A 22,514-nucleotide genomic window follows, 5' to 3' on the forward strand; every position below is an offset into this window, starting at 1 on the left:
CATCCTCCCCCCATGGTTCATCCTCCCCCCATGGTTCATCCTCCCCCCATGGTTCATCCTCCCCCATGGTTCATCCTCCCCCCATGGTTCATCCTCCCCCCATAGTTCATCCTCCCCCCATGGTTCATCTTCCCCCCATGGTTCATCCTCCCCCCATGGTTCATCCTCCCCCCATGGTTCATCTTCCCCCCATGGTTCATCCTCCCCCCATGGTTCATCCTCCCCCCATGGTTCATCTTCCCCCCATGGTTCATCCTCCCCCCATGGTTCATCCTCCCCCATGGTTCATCTTCCCCCCCATTTTTCATCCTCCCCCCATGGTTCATCCTCCCCCCATGGTTCATCCTCCCCCCATGGTTCATCTTCCCCCCATGGTTCATCCTCCCCCCATGGTTCATCTTCCCCCATGGTTCATCCTCCCCCCATGGTTCATCCTCCCCCCATGGTTCATCTTCCCCCCCATTTTTCATCCTCCCCCCATGGTTCATCCTCCCCCCATGGTTCATCCTCCCCCCATGGTTCATCTTCCCCCCATGGTTCATCTTCCCCCCATGATTCATCCTCCCCCCATGGTTCATCCTCCCCCCATGGTTCATCCTCCCCCATGGTTCATCTTCCCCGCATGGTTCATCCTCCTCCCATTTTTCATCCTCCCCTCATGGTTCATCCTCCCCCCATGGTTCATCCTCCCCCCATGGTTCATCTTCCCCCCATGGTTCATCCTCCCCCCATGGTTCATCTAGCTTCCCCCCATGGTTCATCCTCCCCCCATGGTTCATCTTCCCCCATGGTTCATCTTCCCCCCATGGTTCATCCTCCCCCCATGGTTCATCTTCCCCCCATGGTTCATCCTCCCCCCATGGTTCATCTTCCCCCCATGGTTCATCCTCCCCCCATGGTTCATCTTCCCCCCATGGTTCATCTTCCCCCCATGGTTCATCCTCCCCCCATGGTTCATCTTCCCCCCATGGTTCATCCTCCCCCCATGGTTCATCCTCCCCCATGGTTCATCCTCCCCCCATGGTTCATCTTCCCCCCATGGTTCATCCTCCCCCATGGTTCATCCTCCCCCCATGGTTCATCTTCCCCCCATGGTTCATCCTCCCCCATGGTTCATCCTCCCCCCATGGTTCATCCTCCCCCCATGGTTCATTTTCCCCCCATGGTTCATCCTTCCCCATGGTTCATCCTCCCCCCATGGTTCATCTTCCCCCCATGGTTCATCTTCCCCCCATGGTTCATCCTCCCCCCATGGTTCATCCTCCCCCCATGGTTCATCTTCCCCCCATGGTTCATCCTCCCCCCATGGTTCATTCTCCCCCCATGGTTCATCCTCCCCCCATGGTTCATCCTCCCCCCATGGTTCATCCTCCCCCCATGGTTCATCCTCCCCCCATGGTTCATCCTCCCCCCATGGTTCATCTTCCCCCCATGGTTCATCTTCCCCCCATGGTTCATCCTCCCCCCATGGTTCATCCTCCCCCCATGGTTCATCTTCCCCCATGGTTCATCTTCCCCCCATGGTGCATCCTCCCCCCATGGTTCATCTTCCCCCCATGGTTCATCTTCCCCCATGGTTCATCCTCCCCCCCATGGTTCATCTTCCCCCCATGGTTCATCCTCCCCCCATGGTTCATCCTCCCCGTATGGTTCATCCTCCTACCATGGTTCATCTCCCCCCCATGGTTCATCTTCCCCCCATGGTTCATCCTTCCCCATGGTTCATCTTCGCCCCATGGTTCATCTTCCCCCCATGGTTCATCTTCCCCCCATGGTTCATCCTCCCCCCATGGTTCATCCTCCCCCCATGGTTCATCTTCCCCCCATGGTTCATCTTCCCCCCATGGTGCATCCTCCCCCCATGGTTCATCTTCCCCCCATGGTTCATCTTCCCCCCATGGTTCATCCTCCCCCCCATGGTTCATCTTCCCCCCATGGTTCATCCTCCCCCCATGGTTCATCCTCCCCTCATGGTTCATCTTCCCCCCATGGTTCATCCTCCCCCCATGGTTCATCCTTCCCCCATGGTTCATCCTTCCCCATGGTTCATCCTCCCCCCATGGTTCATCCTCCCCTCATGGTTCATCTTCCCCCCATGGTTCATCCTCCCCCCATGGTTCATCCTTCCCCCATGGTTCATCCTTCCCCATGGTTCATCCTCCCCCCATGGTTCATCTTCCCCCCATGGTTAATCTTCCCCCCATGGTTCATCTTCCCTCCATGGTTCATCTTCCCCCCATGGTTCATCCTCCCCCCATGGTTCATCCTCCCCCCATGGTTCATCCTCCCCCCAAGGTTCATCCTCCCCCCATGGTTCATCTTCCCTCCATGGTTCATCCTCCCCCCATGGTTCATCTTCCCCCCATGGTTCATCTTCCCCCCATGGTTCATCCTCCCCCCATGGTTCATCCTCCCCCCATGGTTCATCTTCCCCCCATGGTTCATCCTCCCCCCATGGTTCATCTTTCCCCGATGGTTCATCCTCCCCCCATGGTTCATCCTCCCCCTATGGTTCATCTTCCTCCCATGGTTCATCCTCCCCCCATGGTTCATCTTCCCCCCATGGTTCATCCTCCCCCCATGGTTCATCCTCCCCCCATGGTTCATCCTCCCCCATGGTTCATCCTCCCCCCATGGTTCATCCTCCCCCCATGGTTCATCCTCCCCCCGTGGTTCATCTTCCCCCCATGGTTCATCCTTCACCATGGTTCATCCTCCCCCATGGTTCATCCTCCCCCCATGGTTCATCTTCCCCCCATGGTTCATCCTCCCCCCATGGTTCATCCTCCCCCCATGGTTCATCTTCCCCCCATGGTTCATCCTCCCCCCATGGTTCATCCTCCCCCCATGGTTCATCTTCCCCCCATGGTTCATCTTCCCTCCATGGTTCATCCTTCCCCATGGTTCATCCTCATCCATGGTTCATCTTCCCCATGGTTCATCCTTCCCCATGGTTCATCCTTCCCCATGGTTCGTCCTTCACCATGGTTCATCCTTCCCCATGGTTCATCCTCCCCCCATGGTGCATCCTTCCCCATGGTTCATCCTTCCCCATGGTTCATCCTTCCCCATGGTTCGTCCTTCCCCATGGTTCATCCTTCCCCATGGTTCATCCTCCCCCCATGGTGCATCCTTCCCCATGGTTCATCCTTCCCCATGGTTCATCCTTCCCCATGGTGCATCCTTCCCCATGGTTCATCCTTCCCCATGGTTCATCCTTCCCCATGGTTCATCCTTCCCCATGGTTCATCCTTCCCCATGGTTCATCCTCCCCCCATGGTTCATCCTCCCCCTATGGTTCATCTTCCCCCCATGGTTCATCCTCCCCCCATGGTTCATCCTTCCCCATGTTTCATCCTTCTCCATGGTTCATCTTCCCCATGGTTCATCCTTCCCCATGGTTCATCCTTCCCCATGGTTCATCCTTCCCCATGGTTCATCCTTCCCCATGGTTCATTTTCCCCCCATGGTGCATCCTTCCCCATGGTTCATCCTTCCCCATGGTTCATCCTATCCCATGGTGCATCCTTCCCCATGGTTCATCCTTCCCCATGGTTCATCCTTCCCCATGGTTCATCCTTCCCCATGGTTCATCCTTCCCCATGGTTCATCCTTCCCCATGGTTCATCCTTCCCCATGGTGCATCCTTCCCCATGGTTCATCCTTCCCCATGGTTCATCCTTCCCCATGGTTCATCCATCCCCATGGTTCATCCTTCCCCATGGTTCATCCTTCCCCATGGTTCATCCTTCCCCATGGTTCATCCTTCCCCATGGTTCATCCTTCCCCATGGTTCATCCTTCCCCATGGTGCATCCTTCCCCATGGTTCATCCTTCCCCATGGTTCATCCTCCCCCCATGGTTCATCCTTCCCCATGGTTCATCCTTCTCCATGGTGCATCCTTCTCCATGGTGCATCCTTCCCCATGGTGCATCCTTCTCCATGGTTCATCCTTCTCCATGGTGCATCCTTCCCCATGGTGCATCCTTCTCCATGGTGCATCCTTCCCCATGGTGCATCCTTCTCCATGGTGCATCCTTCTCCATGGTGCATCCTTCTCCGTGGTTCATCCTTCCCCATGGTTCATCCTTCCCCATGGTTCATCCTTCCCCATGGTTCATCCTTCCCCATGGTTTATCCTTCCCCATGGTTCATCCTTCTCCATGGTGCATCCTTCTCCATGGTGCATCCTTCCCCATGGTGCATCCTTCTCCATGGTGCATCCTTCTCCATGGTGCATCCTTCTCCATGGTTCATCCTTCCCCATGGTTCATCCTTCCCCATTGTTCATCCTTCCCCATGGTTCATCCTTTCCCATGGTTCATCCTTCCCCATGGTTCATCCTTCTCCATGGTGCATCCTTCTCCATGGTGCATCCTTCCCTATGGTGCATCCTTCTCCATGGTTCATCCTTCTCCATGGTGCATCCTTCTCCATGGTTCATCCTTCCCCATGGTTCATCCTTCCCCATGGTTCATCCTTCTCCATGGTTCATCCTTCCCCATGGTTCATCCTTCCCCATGGTTCATCCTTCCCCATGGTGCATCCTTCCCCATGGTTCATCCTTCCCTATGGTTCATCCTCCCCCATGGTTCATCCTTCCCCATGGTTCATCCTTCTCCATGGTGCATCCTTCTCCATGGTGCATCCTTCCCCATGGTGCATCCTTCCCCATGGTTCATCCTTCCCCATGGTTCATCCTCCCCCCATGGTTCATCCTTCCCCATGGTTCATCCTTCTCCATGATGCATCCTTCTCCATGGTTCATCCTTCTCCATGGTGCATCCTTCTCCATGGTTCATCCTTCCCCATGGTTCATCCTTCCCCATGGTTCATCCTTCCCCATGGTTCATCCTCCCCCCATGGTTCATCCTTCTCCATGGTGCATCCTTCTCCATGGTTCATCCTTCCCCATGGTTCATCCTTCTCCATGGTGCATCCTTCTCCATGGTGCATCCTTCCCCATGGTGCATCCTTCCCCATGGTTCATCCTTCCCCATGGTTCATCCTTCCCCATGGTTCATCCTTCCCCATGGTGCATCCTTCTCCATGGTGCATCCTTCTCCATGGTTCATCCTTCTCCATGGTGCATCCTTCTCCATGGTTCATCCTTCCCCATGGTTCATCCTTCCCCATGGTTCATCCTTCCCCATGGTTCATCCTTCCCCATGGTTCATCCTTCCCCATGGTGCATCCTTCTCCATGGTGCATCCTTCCCCATGGTGCATCCTTCCCCATGGTTCATCCTTCCCCATGGTTCATCCTTCCCCATGGTTCATCCTTCCCCATGGTTCATCCTTCCCCATGGTGCATCCTTCTCCATGGTGCATCCTTCTCCATGGTTCATCCTTCTCCATGGTGCATCCTTCTCCATGGTTCATCCTTCCCCATGGTTCATCCTTCCCCATGGTTCATCCTTCCCCATGGTTCATCCTTCCCCATGGTTCATCCTTCTCCATGGTGCATCCTTCTCCATGGTGCATCCTTCCCCATGGTGCATCCTTCCCCATGGTTCATCCTTCCCCATGGTTCATCCTTCCCCATGGTTCATCCTTCCCCATGGTTCATCCTTCCCCATGGTGCATCCTTCTCCATGGTGCATCCTTCTCCATGGTTCATCCTTCTCCATGGTGCATCCTTCTCCATGGTTCATCCTTCCCCATGGTTCATCCTTCTCCATGATGCATCCTTCCCCATGGTGCATCCTTCTCCATGGTTCATCCTTGTCCATGGTTTATCCTTCTCCATGGTGCATCCTTCTCCATGGTTCATCCTTCTCTATGGTTCATCCTTCCCCATGGTTCATCCTTCCCCATGGTTCATCCTCTCCCCATGGTTCATCCTTCTCCATGGTTCATCCTTCTCCATGGTGCATCCTTCTCCACGGTTCATCCTTCTCCATGGTGCATCCTTCCCCATGGTTCATCCTTCCCCATGGTTCATCCTCCCCCCATGGTTCATCCTTCCCCATGGTTCATCCTTCCCCATGGTTCATCCTTCCCCATGGTGCATCCTTCTCCATGGTGCATCCTTCTCCATGGTGCATCCTTCCCCATGGTGCATCCTTCCCCATGGTTTATCCTTCCCCATGGTTCATCCTTCCCCATGGTACATCCTTCCCCATGGTTCATCCTCCCCCCATGGTTCATCCTTCCCCATTGTTCATCCTCCCCCATGGTTCATCCTTCCCCATGGTTCATCCTTCCCCATGGTTCATCCTTCTCCATGGTGCATCCTTCCTCATGGTGCATGCTTCCTAATGGTTCATCCTTCCCCATGGTTCATCCTTCCCCATGGTTCATCCTTCCCCATGGTGCATCCTTCCCCATGGTGCATCCTTCTCCATGGTGCATCCTTCTCCATGGTTCATCCTTCTCCATGGTTCATCCTTCTCCATGGTTCATCCTTCTCCATGGTGCATCCTTCTCCATGGTTCATCCTTCTCCATGGTGCATCCTTCTCCATGGTTCATCCTTCCCCATGGTTCATCCTTCCCCATGGTTCATCCTCTCCCCATGGTTCATCCTTCTCCATGGTTCATCCTTCTCCATGGTGCATCCTTCTCCATGGTTAATCCTTCTCCATGGTGCATCCTTCCCCATGGTTCATCCTTCCCTATGGTTCATCCTCCCCCCATGGTTCATCCTTCCCCATGGTTCATCCTTCCCCATGGTTCATCCTTCCCCATGGTGCATCCTTCTCCATGGTGCATCCTTCTCCATGGTGCATCCTTCCCCATGGTGCATCCTTCCCCCATGGTTTATCCTTCCCCATGGTTCATCCTTCCCCATAGTTCATCCTTCCCCATGGTTCATCCTCCCCCCATGGTTCATCCTTCCCCATGGTTCATCCTTCCCCATGGTTCATCCTTCCCCATGGTTCATCCTTCCCCATGGTTCATCCTCCCCCCATGGTTCATCCTTCCCAATGGTTCATCCTTCCCCCCATGGTTCATCCTTCCCCATGGTTCATCTTCCCCCCATGGTTCATCCTTCCCCATGGTTCATCCTTCCCCATGGTTCATCTTCCCCCCATGGTTCATCCTCCCCCAATGGTTCATCTTCCCCCCATGGTTCATCCTTTCCCCCATGGTTCATCCTTCCCCATGGTTCATCCTTCCCCATGGTTCATCCTTCCCCATGGTTCATCCTTCCCCATGGTTCATCCTTCGCCATGGTTCATCTTCCCCCCATGGTTCATCCTTCCCCATGGTTCATCCTTGCCCATGGTTCATCCTTTCCCATGGTTCATCCTTTCCCATGGTTCATCCTTCCCCATGGTTCATCCTTCCCCCCATGGTTCATCCTTCCCCATGGTTCATCTTCCCCCTATGGTTCATCCTTCCCCCCATGGTTCATCCTTCCCCATGGTTCATCCTTCCCCATGGTTCATCCTTCCCCATGGTTCAACCTTCCCCATGGTTCATCCTTCCCCATGGTTTATTCTTCCCCATGGTTCATCTTCCCCCCATGGTTCATCCTTCCCCATGGTTCATCCTTCCCCATGGTTCATCCTTCCCCATGGTTCATCCTCCCCCCATGGTTCATCCTTCCCCATGGTTCATCCTTCCCTATGGTTCATCCTTCCCCATGGTTCATCCTCCCCCCATGGTTCATCCTTCCCCATGGTGCATCCTTCCCCATGGTTCATCCTTCCCCATGGTTCATCCTTCCCCATGGTTCATCCTTCCCCATAGTGCCTCCTTCCCCATGGTTCATCCTTCCCCATGGTTCATCCTTCCCCATGGTTCATCCTTCCCCATGGTTCATCCTTCCCCATGGTTCATCCTTCTTCATGGTGCATCCTTCTCCATGGTGCATCCTTCCCCATGGTTCATCCTTCCCCATGGTTCATCCTTCCCCATGGTGCATCCTTCCCCATGGTTCATCCTTCCCCATGGTTCATCCTTCCCCATGGTTCATCCTTCCCCATGGTGCATCCTTCCCCATGGTTCATCCTTCTCCATGGTTCATCCTTCCCCATGGTGCATCCTTCTCCATGGTGCATCCTTCTCCATGGTGCATCCTTCCCCATGGTGCATCCTTCCCCATGGTGCATCCTTCCCCATGGTGCATCCTTCCCCATGGATCACCGTGTCTGGGCAGTAGTCCTGGGGTGTGGGTGAGAGGTGTGGAGACCACAGTAGTGGCGGCGGCGTTACACAACACCGAGACATTACCCAATGCCAGTACACACATTGTGCACAGTTTATGTAGTGACCACTGGGCACTGATTACCACCGTCGACATGAGCAAGAGAAGGAAAGAGACAAATAAAAGAAAAAGGTTATCACTCGGACCAGATATGAGGCCGCACTTCATAAACAGGATGAGTGACTGGTTCACGGAATACCAAATCCCAGAAGACATTAACACATTTGTTGATGACCTTAACCACCACATTGAGAGCTGTCTAAGAGTTCCGCGCCGTACGCCTGGGCGAAGTAACCCTCAGAGGAAGAAAATAAAATGGTATGAGAATGATTACATAAAGATGCTTAACGCAAATGTGCGAGACATGAGTAGAGAGTACCGGAGACATCCCACTGAAAGTAACCAAGAGTTGTTTAAAACTGTGTGTCAAGTAGCCAGGGAAGAGAAGATTAAAGAGCGGGAAAGACAATGGCTTGAGTTCACTAGCTCTATTGGACGGGAAACATCTGCAAGACAAGTGTGGGCAAAAATTCAGATAGCTAAGGGGGGCAGAGCCCGGCCTGCGTCTCACAAAGACCCCCAGGGTAAGGCTGAGGAACTAATTCACAAGTGGAGTGATGCAGCATCCTCCTCCTCCCTCCCTGCAGAAATCAGCAGGGAACAGCTCCTGCGACATGATGACAGAAGAATTAGGATAACAAGAGCACTGTCTAGTGATGACGAATATGGGGAACCAATCACAGCCCAAGAAGTAAGGGGCGCTATGAAAAAGGGTAAAAGTACAGCACCTGGTGAAGATGGCGTCACCTACGACATACTCAATGCACTGTGTGAAGTGTCTGGGAATCCACTACTCCACCTGTTTAACAAGTCATTCCTAAGTGGAGTGTTGCCCACACAATGGAAACACGCAATAATTATTCCCATACCGAAGCCTAATGACCCTGGTAATTACAGACCTATCAGCCTCGTGTCATGCACTTGCAAGATGCTTGAAAGGATCATCCTAAACCGACTGTTGCACAAAATAGGCAGGTTAGGGGAGGGGGTCAATGGATTTGTTAAAGGACGGAGCACAGCAAATTGTATAGTTAATTACTTGGCTAATGACACGGCTAGGTACTCTGTATTTGTTGACATCAAAGGAGCCTTCGACAAAGCACAGGGGATTGCGATCCTGGACGAGCTTGCATGCATGGGGTGTCAAGGGGAGACTCATGAAATGGGTTGAAGACTACCTCACAGGAAGGAAAGCCAAGGTTTGCTTCAATGGAGCAGTCTCCAGAACAATGAATATGGAACTCGGGACCCCCCAAGGCGGAGTCTTAAGCCCTACACTATTCAATGTACTTATGAACGCCATTGCAAATATTGATTTCCCGGAAGGAACACAACAAGTGGGATATGCAGATGATGTCCTAATACAAGCTCCCACCTTGGGAAAAATTGAACAGTCCATGGAACTCCTCGGAAGGAAATGTATTGAGCTCGGTTTCACTCTCTCCACAAACAAGATGAAGGCATACTCCCATCACAAGCGGAGAGCAAATGAAGAACTGCAAATTAATGGTGTAACACTTGAATGGGTTGACCACTATCGGTACCTTGGCGTCACTGTCGGCTCTGACAAGGGAAAGAATGAGGAGCTCAATCAACTCATAGGAACATGCAAAAGTCGACTCAGGGCACTGAAAGCTATGACCTGGAATGGACATGGAGCCTCTATTGCCGTGCTCAAAATGATGTACACAGCCTATGTGCGCTCCGTCATAGACTATGCCGCACCAGTACTGTGCACCTACTCCCAAAGCGATATGAAAAGGCTTGAAAGCATTCAAAATGAAGCCATGACAATCATTCTTGGAGTCCCAAGAACTGCCAAAACGTCTAATCTACGAGAGGAGTTGTCCCTTCCCATGATTAAAAGCAGAATTCAGGAGCTGAATGCTAAGCTTGCAATTAGGATAGCCAGAGATCCCCATTACAATGATATTGCCAAGAAAAAACTGAGCTCTGTGCTACTTTCAGGGGGAAACAGGAGAAGCAAAAAATGGCATCACAGATCAGTCTGCTACCTTGAAGAGCTTCACCTGCTTGAGCAAGCCCGTGAGCTCCTGCCTGTAGAGAGGTTACCTCCCTGGGAGGATGACACGTGCAAGATCATCATCAGTGAAATGGCAATGAAAAAATCCAACATGATACCACAAGAAATGAGGCACAAGTATCTCGAGGACATTTATAAAGAAGCCGGAGATGAATTAGATCAAATCTACACTGACGGGTCATCTAATCCTATCAATGGCAGGGCTGGTGCAGCATACACGGTAATCAAGGATAATACCTTCCAACGCAAAGGTATTATCAAGGATAATACCTTCCTTTTCTTCATTTTTTCAGAAATGAAGAAAAAGCACGTATTGAGAACTATGCCTCTTCAACGCCAGCAGAGCTAACTGCCATTGTTATGGCGTTAAGGTTTCTTGAACGGAACACTAATGGTGCAGTGATTTGCACCGATTCAAAAGCAGCACTGCAAAGGCTAAGTAAAAATCAGGCAGAAAATCTTGCAATAGTCGCTGAAATTAAGAGAGCTGTGAGAGTACTTACCAATCAGGGAAGAGTCATCAAGTTTCTGTGGATCCCCTCCCATGTTGGAATATGTGGGAATGAACGAGCAGATGTGCTGGCTGCTGAAGGCGCTGAAGGAGACCATATTGAATACTTCATACCCAAGACTCAACTACAAATTAGAGGTATTATCAGGCAACATCACCGTGACAAGGTAACTGAGGAAAGGAGGATAGAAGCACAAACCAGTGAATCTGTACGATGGTACAATATGGTTGCAGCTGGCAATCCCAATCAGTATGGCCGAAGAGGAGGTGGCCGCGGGAGAGAATCAGTAATAGCGAGAATCCGTCTTGGATACAAATATCCATGGAGATTTGGAATGGAAACAACAGTTGATCAGCGAAGTTGCAGAATCTGTGGTGAGAGTGATGGACACCGCCTTGACCACTATCTACGTGAATGTGAACACCTGAGAGACATTAGGAATAACTGTAGAATAATAAACCCCACATTGTTTGAGTTAGGAAAACACTTTTTGTCAAATGTTGATACTGTTCTTAAAAGATTTCCCCATTTTGCACCCGCAAGATAACGTAAGCTTTTAAGGGTTGATAAATGTTAATCTTCTTGTTTGAGGAGCTGTTCACTTGAGACAGTTAAGCAAGTCCCAGCTGTGTCTGGGTACAAGTGACAGGATGAACAACCCAGCGGGTTTTCTTCCTATTGGGGAGTGTTGTACATTCTGCTATGGCGGTATGTTCACTCACAAGATGAGTGGCGCTGCCCAATAAACTCGCCCCTCGGGGCAAAATTTAAAATTACCCAAGTGTGAGAGGAAAAGTCTCCCACACAAATTATTAATTCACAATACTCTTTAGCCATATAAACAAATGAGTCGACAAATAATAATATTATGTTATAGCAAAACCATAAAAATATTACACGAAATTGTGTAAATATTCAATAATTATTATGACTTACTTCTCTCCATCAGGTTTACGGTCGCAGTAAAGACCTCCCATTATGATAAGCTTCCTGCAGTGGTAGGTGGGTGTTGACAGGACAGCCAACAGCTCTTGCAGAGTCCTTCGGAGCTCTAGCTCTGTACTGTAATTGTGTAAACCCGTAAGGCTGGTAATGTTGTGTTCGTTATGCGAGTGTGCCAGACTTGGAGTGCGTGGTGAGGCTGAGGACAGACTCGGGTCTCCTGGGGTTGGGTGTGCCTCCTGGAGGTCGTCCCAAGTCTCAGCTCTAGGGATGGTCATCGACTTCATCTCGTGCGTGATGAACGGTAAGGAGGGAGGAGCAACGTGCTGGTATTGTAGCGGCACAACCAACTCTGCAATGGTCCAAACTAATAATTTAAGAGAAAAATAATATATATTGCCACAACAACCTTCCCCTGTCTCCCAGTCCTCCCCCACCATTACCCCCCCCCCCTTCCCTGTCTCGTCGTCCTCCACACTATCCCCCACTCCCGTCCCCTCGTCCTCCCCACCATTTCCTACTCCCTCGTCCGATGCATTCCCAAATGATCTGATGTTCCCATCACAGAATTGGGAACATCAAATGATCTCATGTTCCCATCACTGAAATATAAGGAAAACAGTAAAAAAAAAAAAAGACGAAATAAAAACAGTTAAAAAAAAAAAAATAAAAAATAAACTATACTCACGAAATGAACGTTACGGTAAACAACACAGCTCAATTTCAATGCAATGTCACACAAAATAATTAAATCAAAATGAAAATAAGTCGTAATCTATGAAAATTCAATTTATCAATGCAATCAGAAACACTGAAATGGAATCGTATCATATTTAGTATAACATGGGTTGCTATTACGTGCAACAGATGGCGCTGTTTAAAAAAAGAAACATGTTTTTACCTGTCACAGGTGTGGCATCTATGTAGTAGGTATATGTATTTCATGTGTTTTTTCATGTGAGGGAAATCTTCGAAACTTCTTTACCGATTGCTTTGAAATTTTGACACAACGTTGCATTCGAATAGACACGTCTTTTTATATTTCTACTATATACATGCCTCACCTGTGACAGGAAAAAACATGTTTTTTTTTTTAAACAGCGCCATCTGTTGGACGTAAGAGCAATACACGCCATAATCTCCGAAAGTTCTTCACCGATTGCTTTGAAATTTTGACACAAGGTTGCATTCGAATAGGAGCATCTTTTTATATACTTACTATATAGATGCCACCCCTGTGACAGGTAAAAACATGCGTTTTTGAAAAACAGTGCCATCTGTTGCACATAATTGCAACATGCATACTATACTAAATATGTCACGAATTCCATTTCAATGTTTCCGATTGCAAAGATAAATTTTATTTTCATAGATTTCGATTTTTTTGTTTAATTATTTTGTGTGACATTGTGTTGGAATTGAGCTGTGTTGTTTACCATACCGTTCATTTCGTAAGTACAAGTATAGATGCCACACCTGTGACAGGTAAAACTATGTTTTTCTTGAAAAACAGCGCCATCTGTTGCATGTAGGAGTAACACACACATGCTATACTAAATATGTTACAATTCCATTTCAATGTTTCTGATTGCATTGATAAATTGAATTTTCATATATTTTGATTTAATTTCATTTTGATTTCATTTTGATTTATTTATTTTGTGTGAATTATGTTGGAATTGAGCTGTGTTGTTTACCGTACCGATCATTTTGTGAGTATAGTTTATTTTGTTATTTTTTCATATTTTCATTTAATTTTTTAACTGTTTTTCTTATATTTCAGTGATGGGAACATCAGATCACTTGATGTTCCCAATTTTCTGATGGGAACATCAGACCATTTGGGAAGGCATTGGACGAGGGAGTGGGGAATGGTGGGGATGACGAGGGGACGGAAGTGAGAGATGGTGGGGAGGACGAGGGGACAAGGGAGGGGGTAGTGGTGGGGATGACGAGGGGACGGGGGAGTTTGGGATAGTGGGGACGAGGGGAGGGGGGAATGGAGAATGGTGGGGAGGACAAAGGTCCAAGGGAGTGAGACATGATGGGAAGGAAGAGGGGATGGTGGAATGGGGAATGGTTGGGAGGCCGAGGAGACGGGCGAGGGGGGAATATATATATATATATATATATATATATATATATATATATATATATATATATATATATATATATATATATATATATATATATATATATTAGTATATTTTGGTAGCAGTCTTTCCTGTAGACATATATTATTAAATATGACCGAAAAAGTAAGATTAATAATTCTAACACGAATTTTCTCAATCTTTCGTACATTTCGTTTCACTGTTGGAGGTAAATCAAAAATCAATTCTCCAAAATTAATTTTTATTTCTAGTCAGACGCGACACGAGCGCGTTTCGTAAAACTTATTACATTTTCAAAGACTTTAGTTCACAAATACTCAACTGAATAGAACTTACGCATCTCCGTTTTTATATCTACATTTGAGTGAGGTGGAAGGGGTGATGTGGCATTAACACAAGACAGAACAAGATGTGGTATTAATAGGGTATTAATTTCATCAACACAAGACAGAACAAGAGTATTAATAGGGTATTAATTTCATCAACACAAGACAGAACACGAAACAATGGATATTGAATAGAAGTGTTTGTAGAAAGCCTATTGGTCCATATTTCTTGATGCTTCTATATTGGAGCGGAGTCTTGAGGTGGGTAGAATATAGTTGTGCAATAATTGGCTGTTGATTGCTGGTGTTGACTTCTTGATGTGTAGTGCCTCGCAAACGTCAAGCCGCCTGCTATCACTGTATCTATCGATGATTTCTGTGTTGTTTACTAGGATTTCTCTGGCGATGGTTTGGTTGTGGGAAGAGATTATATGTTCCTTAATGGAGCCCTGTTGCTTATGCATCGTTAAACGCCTAGAAAGAGATGTTGTTGTCTTGCCTATATACTGGGTTTTTTGGAGCTTACAGTCCCCAAGAGGGCATTTGAAGGCATAGACGACGTTAGTCTCTTTTAAAGCGTTCTGTTTTGTGTCTGGAGAGTTTCTCATGAGTAGGCTGGCCGTTTTTCTGGTTTTATAGTAAATCGTCAGTTGTATCCTCTGATTTTTGTCTGTAGGGATAACGTTTCTATTAACAATATCTTTCAGGACCCTTTCCTCCGTTTTGTGAGCTGTGGAAAAGAAGTTCCTGTAAAATAGTCTAATAGGGGGTATAGGTGTTGTGTTAGTTGTCTCTTCAGAGGTTGCATGGCTTTTCACTTTCCTTCTTATGATGTCTTCGACGAAACCATTGGAGAAGCCGTTATTGACTAGGACCTGCCTTACCCTACAGAGTTCTTCAGAGAAGAACTCTGTAGGGTAAGGCAGGTCCTAGTCAATAACGGCTTCTCCAATGGTTTCGTCGAAGACATCATAAGAAGGAAAGTGAAAAGCCATGCAACCTCTGAAGAGACAACTAACACAACACCTATACCCCCTATTAGACTATTTTACAGGAACTTCTTTTCCACAGCTCACAAAACGGAGGAAAGGGTCCTGAAAGATATTGTTAATAGAAACGTTATCCCTACAGACAAAAATCAGAGGATACAACTGACGATTTACTATAAAACCAGAAAAACGGCCAGCCTACTCATGAGAAACTCTCCAGACACAAAACAGAACGCTTTAAAAGAGACTAACGTCGTCTATGCCTTCAAATGCCCTCTTGGGGACTGTAAGCTCCAAAAAACCCAGTATATAGGCAAGACAACAACATCTCTTTCTAGGCGTTTAACGATGCATAAGCAACAGGGCTCCATTAAGGAACATATAATCTCTTCCCACAACCAAACCATCGCCAGAGAAATCCTAGTAAACAACACAGAAATCATCGATAGATACAGCGATAGCAGGCGGCTTGACGTTTGCGAGGCACTACACATCAAGAAGTCAACACCAGCAATCAACAGCCAATTATTGCACAACTATATTCTACCCACCTCAAGACTCCGCTCCAATATAGAAGCATCAAGAAATATGGACCAATAGGCTTTCTACAAACACTTCTATTCAATATCCATTGTTTCGTGTTCTGTCTTGTGTTGATGAAATTAATACCCTATTAATACTCTTGTTCTGTCTTGTGTTGATGAAATTAATACCCTATTAATACCACATCTTGTTCTGTCTTGTGTTAATGCCACATCACCCCTTCCACCTCACTCAAATGTAGATATAAAAACGGAGATGCGTAAGTTCTATTCAGTTGTGTATTTGTGAACTAAAGTCTTTGAAAATGTAATAAGTTTTACGAAACGCGCTCGTGTCGCGTCAGACTAGAAATAAAAATGAATTTTGGAGAATTGATTTTTGATTTACCTCCAACAGTGAAACGAAATGTACGAAAGATTGAGAAAATTCGTGTTAGAATTATTAATCTTACTTTTTCGGTCATATTTAATAATATATATATATATATATATATATATATATATATATATATATATATATATATATATATATATATATATATATATATATATATTTATATTTATATATATATATACATATGTGACATTCATCCGTCTGTGACATTCATCAATGTTTCCCATTGTTGTGTTTTTCAAGAGATCCATAACCTTTAAGCACCTTTTTGCATTATTATTTTTGTATCAACCCATGTATATATATATATATATATATATATATATATATATATATATATATATATATATATATATATATATATATATATATATATATATATATATATATATATATATATTATATTTTGATATCGTCTCTTTCCTCTTACACAAGTGTTAGGAGAAAAGAGAACATAGCCGTGGTAACAAGTTGAATAATACGTATGTTCAATTTTTCGTGTGAATGATTATTTAGTCTTGTGACCTTGAAAGGTATGACGACCATTCAAAAGTCATTACTCAAACTAAGACAAAGAGGAAGCACAATGGTTGAGGGAGAGAGGCTGTAGCAAGTAAATAATCCTCAAGAGAGAGGCACCAAGCCGGAGTGACTATAAGTATCACCATCAAAGTGGCGGGAGAGTCAGTAGGACACGAACCTTCATGGGGTGAGGAAGGTCCGTCTAGGATGACGATGGCGGATATGGTGACCGTCAGCACCAACACCACCTTCACCGAGGCCAGTAGGGGACGCTTCCTTATCACCATCTCTCATGTGAAGTTGATGATCTTCACGATGCTTCCTCATGCATCAAGAGGGATCACATTATCATCTGATAATGCATATATTCATACCTTATGAAGAAAGTGGGGGTGTTTTTAACATAAACTATTAAATTATATTAAAATGTTTAACGGAGCATGGAGCAACGGTTTAAATCTCCGGTTGTTTTCGGTTTAAACAGTAACGGTTACAAGCCACAATGTAGGACTGAGAACAGGAAATGCTTTTTCACCCACAGGATTACTAAGCCATGGAACCGCCTACCTGTCGATATCATAAATGCCAAAAAACTGTTACATTTTAAAGTACACCTGGCAAAGATCATTAAGGCAAGTGGGGAACCTTCGACAAGCCGCCAGCTTCTTGTCCTCGTCGAGGCCACTAGTGTTAATTTGCCCTCGGGTATATTCAGGTAAAATATGTGTTGCCTTATTTCTTCCGCTTGTAATGACCAACCTGCTGTTCCCCTCACTCACTCAACACCCCAGCTCAACACTGCTGCCAGATCACTGTCACCCTCACTGAACTAGTGAGGGTCACCAGCTAATATTAAATCTGAAATATTAAATGAGGGGGAGGAGCAACAAGTGAAGGGTTTATTAGTTTAAAAATAATGAAAAACTTAATAATATACGACTGCCACCACCTTCCTGACCTGAAGTGCCTGTATTACTGATCTCCCAGGAAGGACAGAAATCAATAATTATGAAACTTCAAGGATCACTCTAATATCCATGAAATGGAGAACACACGGAGGGATTTCTAATACAGCACATAAACACAACATACAAAATGACTCAGTATTAATAAAAGGGAGAACAGATAACTAAACGACAAATTGCATTAATAATCACTTTATTTAATAATTGACACGTTTATCTAAATCAAATTGAAATATATCCTACTCTAAGCATATATCCCTAAGAGGTAATAGCATCTAATTGATGGACATAATTGATTAGTACTCAAGAGCACATTACCTTATCCTGCCAAACCGGCCACAGATGTTGAATGGTCGTTCTCCCGGTCACTGGACCTGCCCGAAGTCAACACAAAGACACACTGACTAATGTTTTCTTAACAAGCTTACCAGTGGAAAACAAGCTCCACCCACTCTAAGTTCCTTAGGCCCAACTAAACCCCGCCTTTCAAAGACTAGAACCAATAAATTCAAGCCAAAACTGGGTGCTCTGGAGGCTTGGCCAATGGTTGTCAGGCACCACCCTGGGGGACTCCGCCTCTTGAGTCTTCGGCCAAACTGTGCCATGGACCTACCCTGCCTCCTAGGCCTCCCTGGCTTTCAACCAATCAGCTCCAGGCTAGGCTTGTCCATAAGGGTCTGTTTTTCTTGACAGAAATCTCATGTAACTGGAAAAGCAGTACAACAAGCTCGTGGGAACAAGCTGCTCTGACCAGCCACCCCCAACCAATAATGGAGAACTACGGTATATGGCACTGAGTTTTACTGCCCCTCAAATTTGTCAATGGCTGTAGGAAATAGGAGGAAGAGGGCCAAGGGGACGAGTGGCCAGCGAAGGTCTCACAAACTTAAAGAAATCTAAATCTGACTCCAACCTTTTATGACAGAAAAGGGCCAACGGGGGAGGGGGGGGAAGAACGAACAAGGGAGGAAAAGACGAACGAGGACAAGGGGAGATGGGGAGAGGGGAGATGGGGAGAGGGGGAGAGGGGAGATGGGGAGAGGGGGAGAGGGGAGATGGGGAGAGGGGGAGAGGGGAGATGGGGAGAGGGGGAGAGGGGAGAAGCAATGGTTTGAGCACAGATCATTACACGCTTCATACCCGCAACAATTATAATATGACGTGTAAAATACTGAAACTGAAATGCATTAAAATGTTCAATCTCTGAATTCCATATTCGTGTATCTATTTCACAGACAACTCAAGTGACCTTTACAGTCATCATAAAGACTCAAATGTACGCAACAACTTTTAAAAAATGTGCACAATTACAAAATGCATTGAAGACTGTGCCAGCACCTGTCTGTCCAATATATATTATCTATATTCGAGACATTATACAGCCGACCAGTCTTGTATTTTCGTGTAGATATTAAGAAAGTCTTATACTATATACTTTGAGAATATGTAGTTATTTTAGTTGTAATGTGACAGCAGGTAGATCAGCGGGGTTTGTTTGCCCTGATGGTCATTTGTGCATTAATATTGCAGGACGCTGCTGACGAATCAGGTTTGTTTCTATAACGGCTGTAATCAGAGACAAGCAGAGGAGCCGACAAGCGGAGCGTCAATGAAGGTCAGTGTTGGTACATGAAAATTAGAGACAAAAAGTTTGTCTGCGCCAAGCACGTAGCGCAGAGTTGTCTGTTCTGGCGACCTCTCCGACCATCTAATTTCTCTGCTAAATTTAGGCATAATACATCACCAGAATTTACATGGAGTCTCCTATTAGGATTAAGGTTATAGACGTCTTCTGCATAGCAGGAATCTGGGGTTTTAGATGGCCAGTCCTGCCTGGCTTCAATCAAGACTGTCGAGCAGGTCAGGTTAGTGGTAATTGAGCAACCCGTCTGGAAACGATAATTGCCTAGTTACATTTGCGCTGATATAGATCAATACACAAAATGTTTAGTTAAGAACGCCAAATTAAAGGAGAAAGACTATGCTTGTTATTTCATAAAGGTTTTAGGCAGGAGGCTCCTACTGAAGGTTTCCTGGTAGCCCAGGAAGATGTTGTCAACTCATAACCCCCCCCCCCCAACCTTTTTTTATTAGGTAATCATTGGCATCTTGTCATAGAGCTCTAAATTTGTGAATACGACTTAACTTTTTTAATAAAATTTGCCCCTTGAAAGTTTTACCACGTATCCTCATTATTTTTCTCACAGGCCCATATGCAGGGTTCACGTGTCTACAATACAGGTCTATAGTCTAATGTCTTCTATTTATTCATCCTTCATAAGAAGGGAGAATATCTGTTGCCATATAAATATGACATTAGAAGTTTTAAGTCTGGCTGGAAGTTCTCCTTCTCTCCAGCAAAGTAAGGTAAATTATCGAGAGAAGCATTTCTCAGAGCGGCTGCTGCGTTCTTTAGTATATCATGGGAAGATTCGTGTTTGCTGCCATGATCTTCAACACGTATATAGATCCTCAAGTTGTCTCCTTACCCCATCTGCCGTAACTATGTCCTCTCTGCCCCTGCCACCTCCCCGGGTTCTGGTTTAAATATTTTCTTGTAGCTTTTGTTTAATGTCTCGCATATTGCTTTTTTTTTTAAACATATTAGGTACATCTGCATTAGTGCAGCTACCGTAGACTATATGAAGTGGAGTGCAGTGTGTCAAAAAAGCTAACTAGGTGATGCTAAGAAATCCCCATCACACAGGATGGTTAGTCATACAGAGGCATGTGATAAGCGGTCTGCACTGGCAGACTCGCATATTGCTTTCCGTTGTCCGTTGTATACCTAACTAGGTCTACGGGGCGCAGAACCCAGCCTACTAGCTATTGTAGCCATGCTTCTACACTTTCCTACTTCTCAATGCTCACTCATAATTGCTACCGAAGACGTGAACCCATCAAGAGTTGCGTGTGTTCACCTCCCACATTACATACTTGCACTTAGTTCACTCTCTTCCGCCAACTCATTTGTGCTTCCAGTTTCCAACTGGCGCCTCATCTAGAGAACACTATACTCACTTCATCTATAAAAATATGAAATTAGTTTATAGGAAGGACTGCTTATCCACATTGAACATGATGCAATATCTCCATACAATATCAATGCACGCAACAATAAATTATATATATATATATATATATATATATATATATATATATATATATATATATATATATATATATATATATATATATATACATATATATATATATATATATATATATATATATATATATATATATATATATATATATGTATATATATATATATATATATATATATATATATATATATATATATATATATATATATATATATATATATATGTCGTACCTAGTAGCCAGAACTCACTTTTTTGCCTACTATTCAAGGCCCGATTTGCTTAATAAGCCAAGTTTTCCTGAATTAATATATTTTTTCTAATTTTTTTCTTATTAAATGATAAAGCTACCCATTTCATTATGTATGAGGTCAATTTTTTTTTATTGGAGTTAAAATTAACGTAGATATATGACCGAACCTAACCAACCCTACCTAACCTAACCTAACCTATCTTTATAGGTTAGGTTTGGTTAGGTAGCCGAAAAAGTTAGGTTAGGTTAGGTTAGGTAGGTTAGGTAGTCGAAAAACAATTAATTCATGAAAACTTGGCTTATTAGGCAAATCGGGCCTTGCATAGTAGGCTGAGAAGTGCGTTCTGGCTACTAGGTACGACATATATATATATATATATATATATATATATATATATATATATATATATATATATATATATATATATATATATGTCGTACCTAGTAGCCAGAATGCACTTCTCAGCCTACTATGCAAGGCCCAATTTGCCTAATAAGCCAAGTTTTCATGAATTAATTGTTTTTCGACTACCTAACCTACCTAACCTAACCTAACCTAACATTTTCGGCCACCTTACCTAACCTAACCTATAGAGATAGGTTAGGTTAGGTTAGGTAGGGTTGGTTAGGTTCGGTCATATATCTACGTTAATTTTAACTCCAATAAAAAGAAATTGACGTCATACATAATGAAATGGGCAGCTTTATCATTTCATAAGAAACAAATTAGAGAAAATATATTAATTCAGGAAAACTTGGCTTATTAGGCAAATCGGGCCTTGCATAGTAGGCTGAGAAGTGCGTTCTGGCTACTAGGTACGACATATATATATATATATATATATATATATATATATATATATATATATATATGTATATATATATATATATATATATATATATATATATATATATATATATATATATATATATTATTAAATATGACCGAAAAAGTAAGATTAATAATTCTAACACGAATTTTCTCAATGTTTCAATCGTAAAACTTATTACATTTTCAAAGACTTTAGTTTACACACACACAACTATAACTGAACAGAGCTTAAACATCTTCGATTTTTTATACCTGCATTTGGGTGATGTGATATGTTACAACAGTTAAAGTCTTTCCAGGCGATTAACGATGCATAAGCAACAGGGCTCCATTAAGGAACATATAATCTCTTCCCATAACCAGACCATCACCAGAGAAGTCTTAACAAAAAACACGGAAATCATCGATAGATACAGCGATAGCAGGCGGCTAGATATCTGCGAGGCACTACACATTAAGAAGTCTGTAACGGGGGGTGGGGGGAAATGGAATGGCGAGTAAGTGGGAAGTGAGTAGGAGAAGTAGAAGAGGTAGAAGGGTAGATAGGTAGAAGTAGAAAAGTAGATTATAGGAGAAGAAGAGTAGATGGTAGAAGAAGAAATGTTGCCACCATCCATTCAAGACCATTACATTCAAGACAAGGAATGGAACTTGTCTGTATTACAATATTCTCAAGAGATGTTAACATGAGGTCATTATTAGTTTGTTCCATCTGTATCATGTATTCATTAAAATCATGAACCCAGTAACTGCAGAGGCTT

At 45.1% G+C, this 22,514-nt stretch overlaps 1 protein-coding gene across 1 annotated transcript in view; it reads right to left on the minus strand.

The window, feature by feature from the left end:
- Nucleotides 1-12,012, minus strand: part of LOC123748731 (uncharacterized) — a 122,465-nt gene extending 110,453 nt beyond the window's left edge. The window contains exon 1 of the mRNA XM_069308826.1: nucleotides 11,707-12,012. Within this exon, the coding sequence (XP_069164927.1) occupies nucleotides 11,707-11,999 (293 nt within the window). The 5' untranslated portion in view covers nucleotides 12,000-12,012. The remainder of the gene's footprint in view (nucleotides 1-11,706) is intronic.
- Nucleotides 12,013-22,514: the final 10,502 nt, after the last annotated feature.

The sequence above is a fragment of the Procambarus clarkii genome, chromosome 63 (assembly GCF_040958095.1).
Source record: "Procambarus clarkii isolate CNS0578487 chromosome 63, FALCON_Pclarkii_2.0, whole genome shotgun sequence".
Taxonomy (NCBI): Eukaryota; Metazoa; Arthropoda; class Malacostraca; order Decapoda; family Cambaridae; genus Procambarus; species Procambarus clarkii.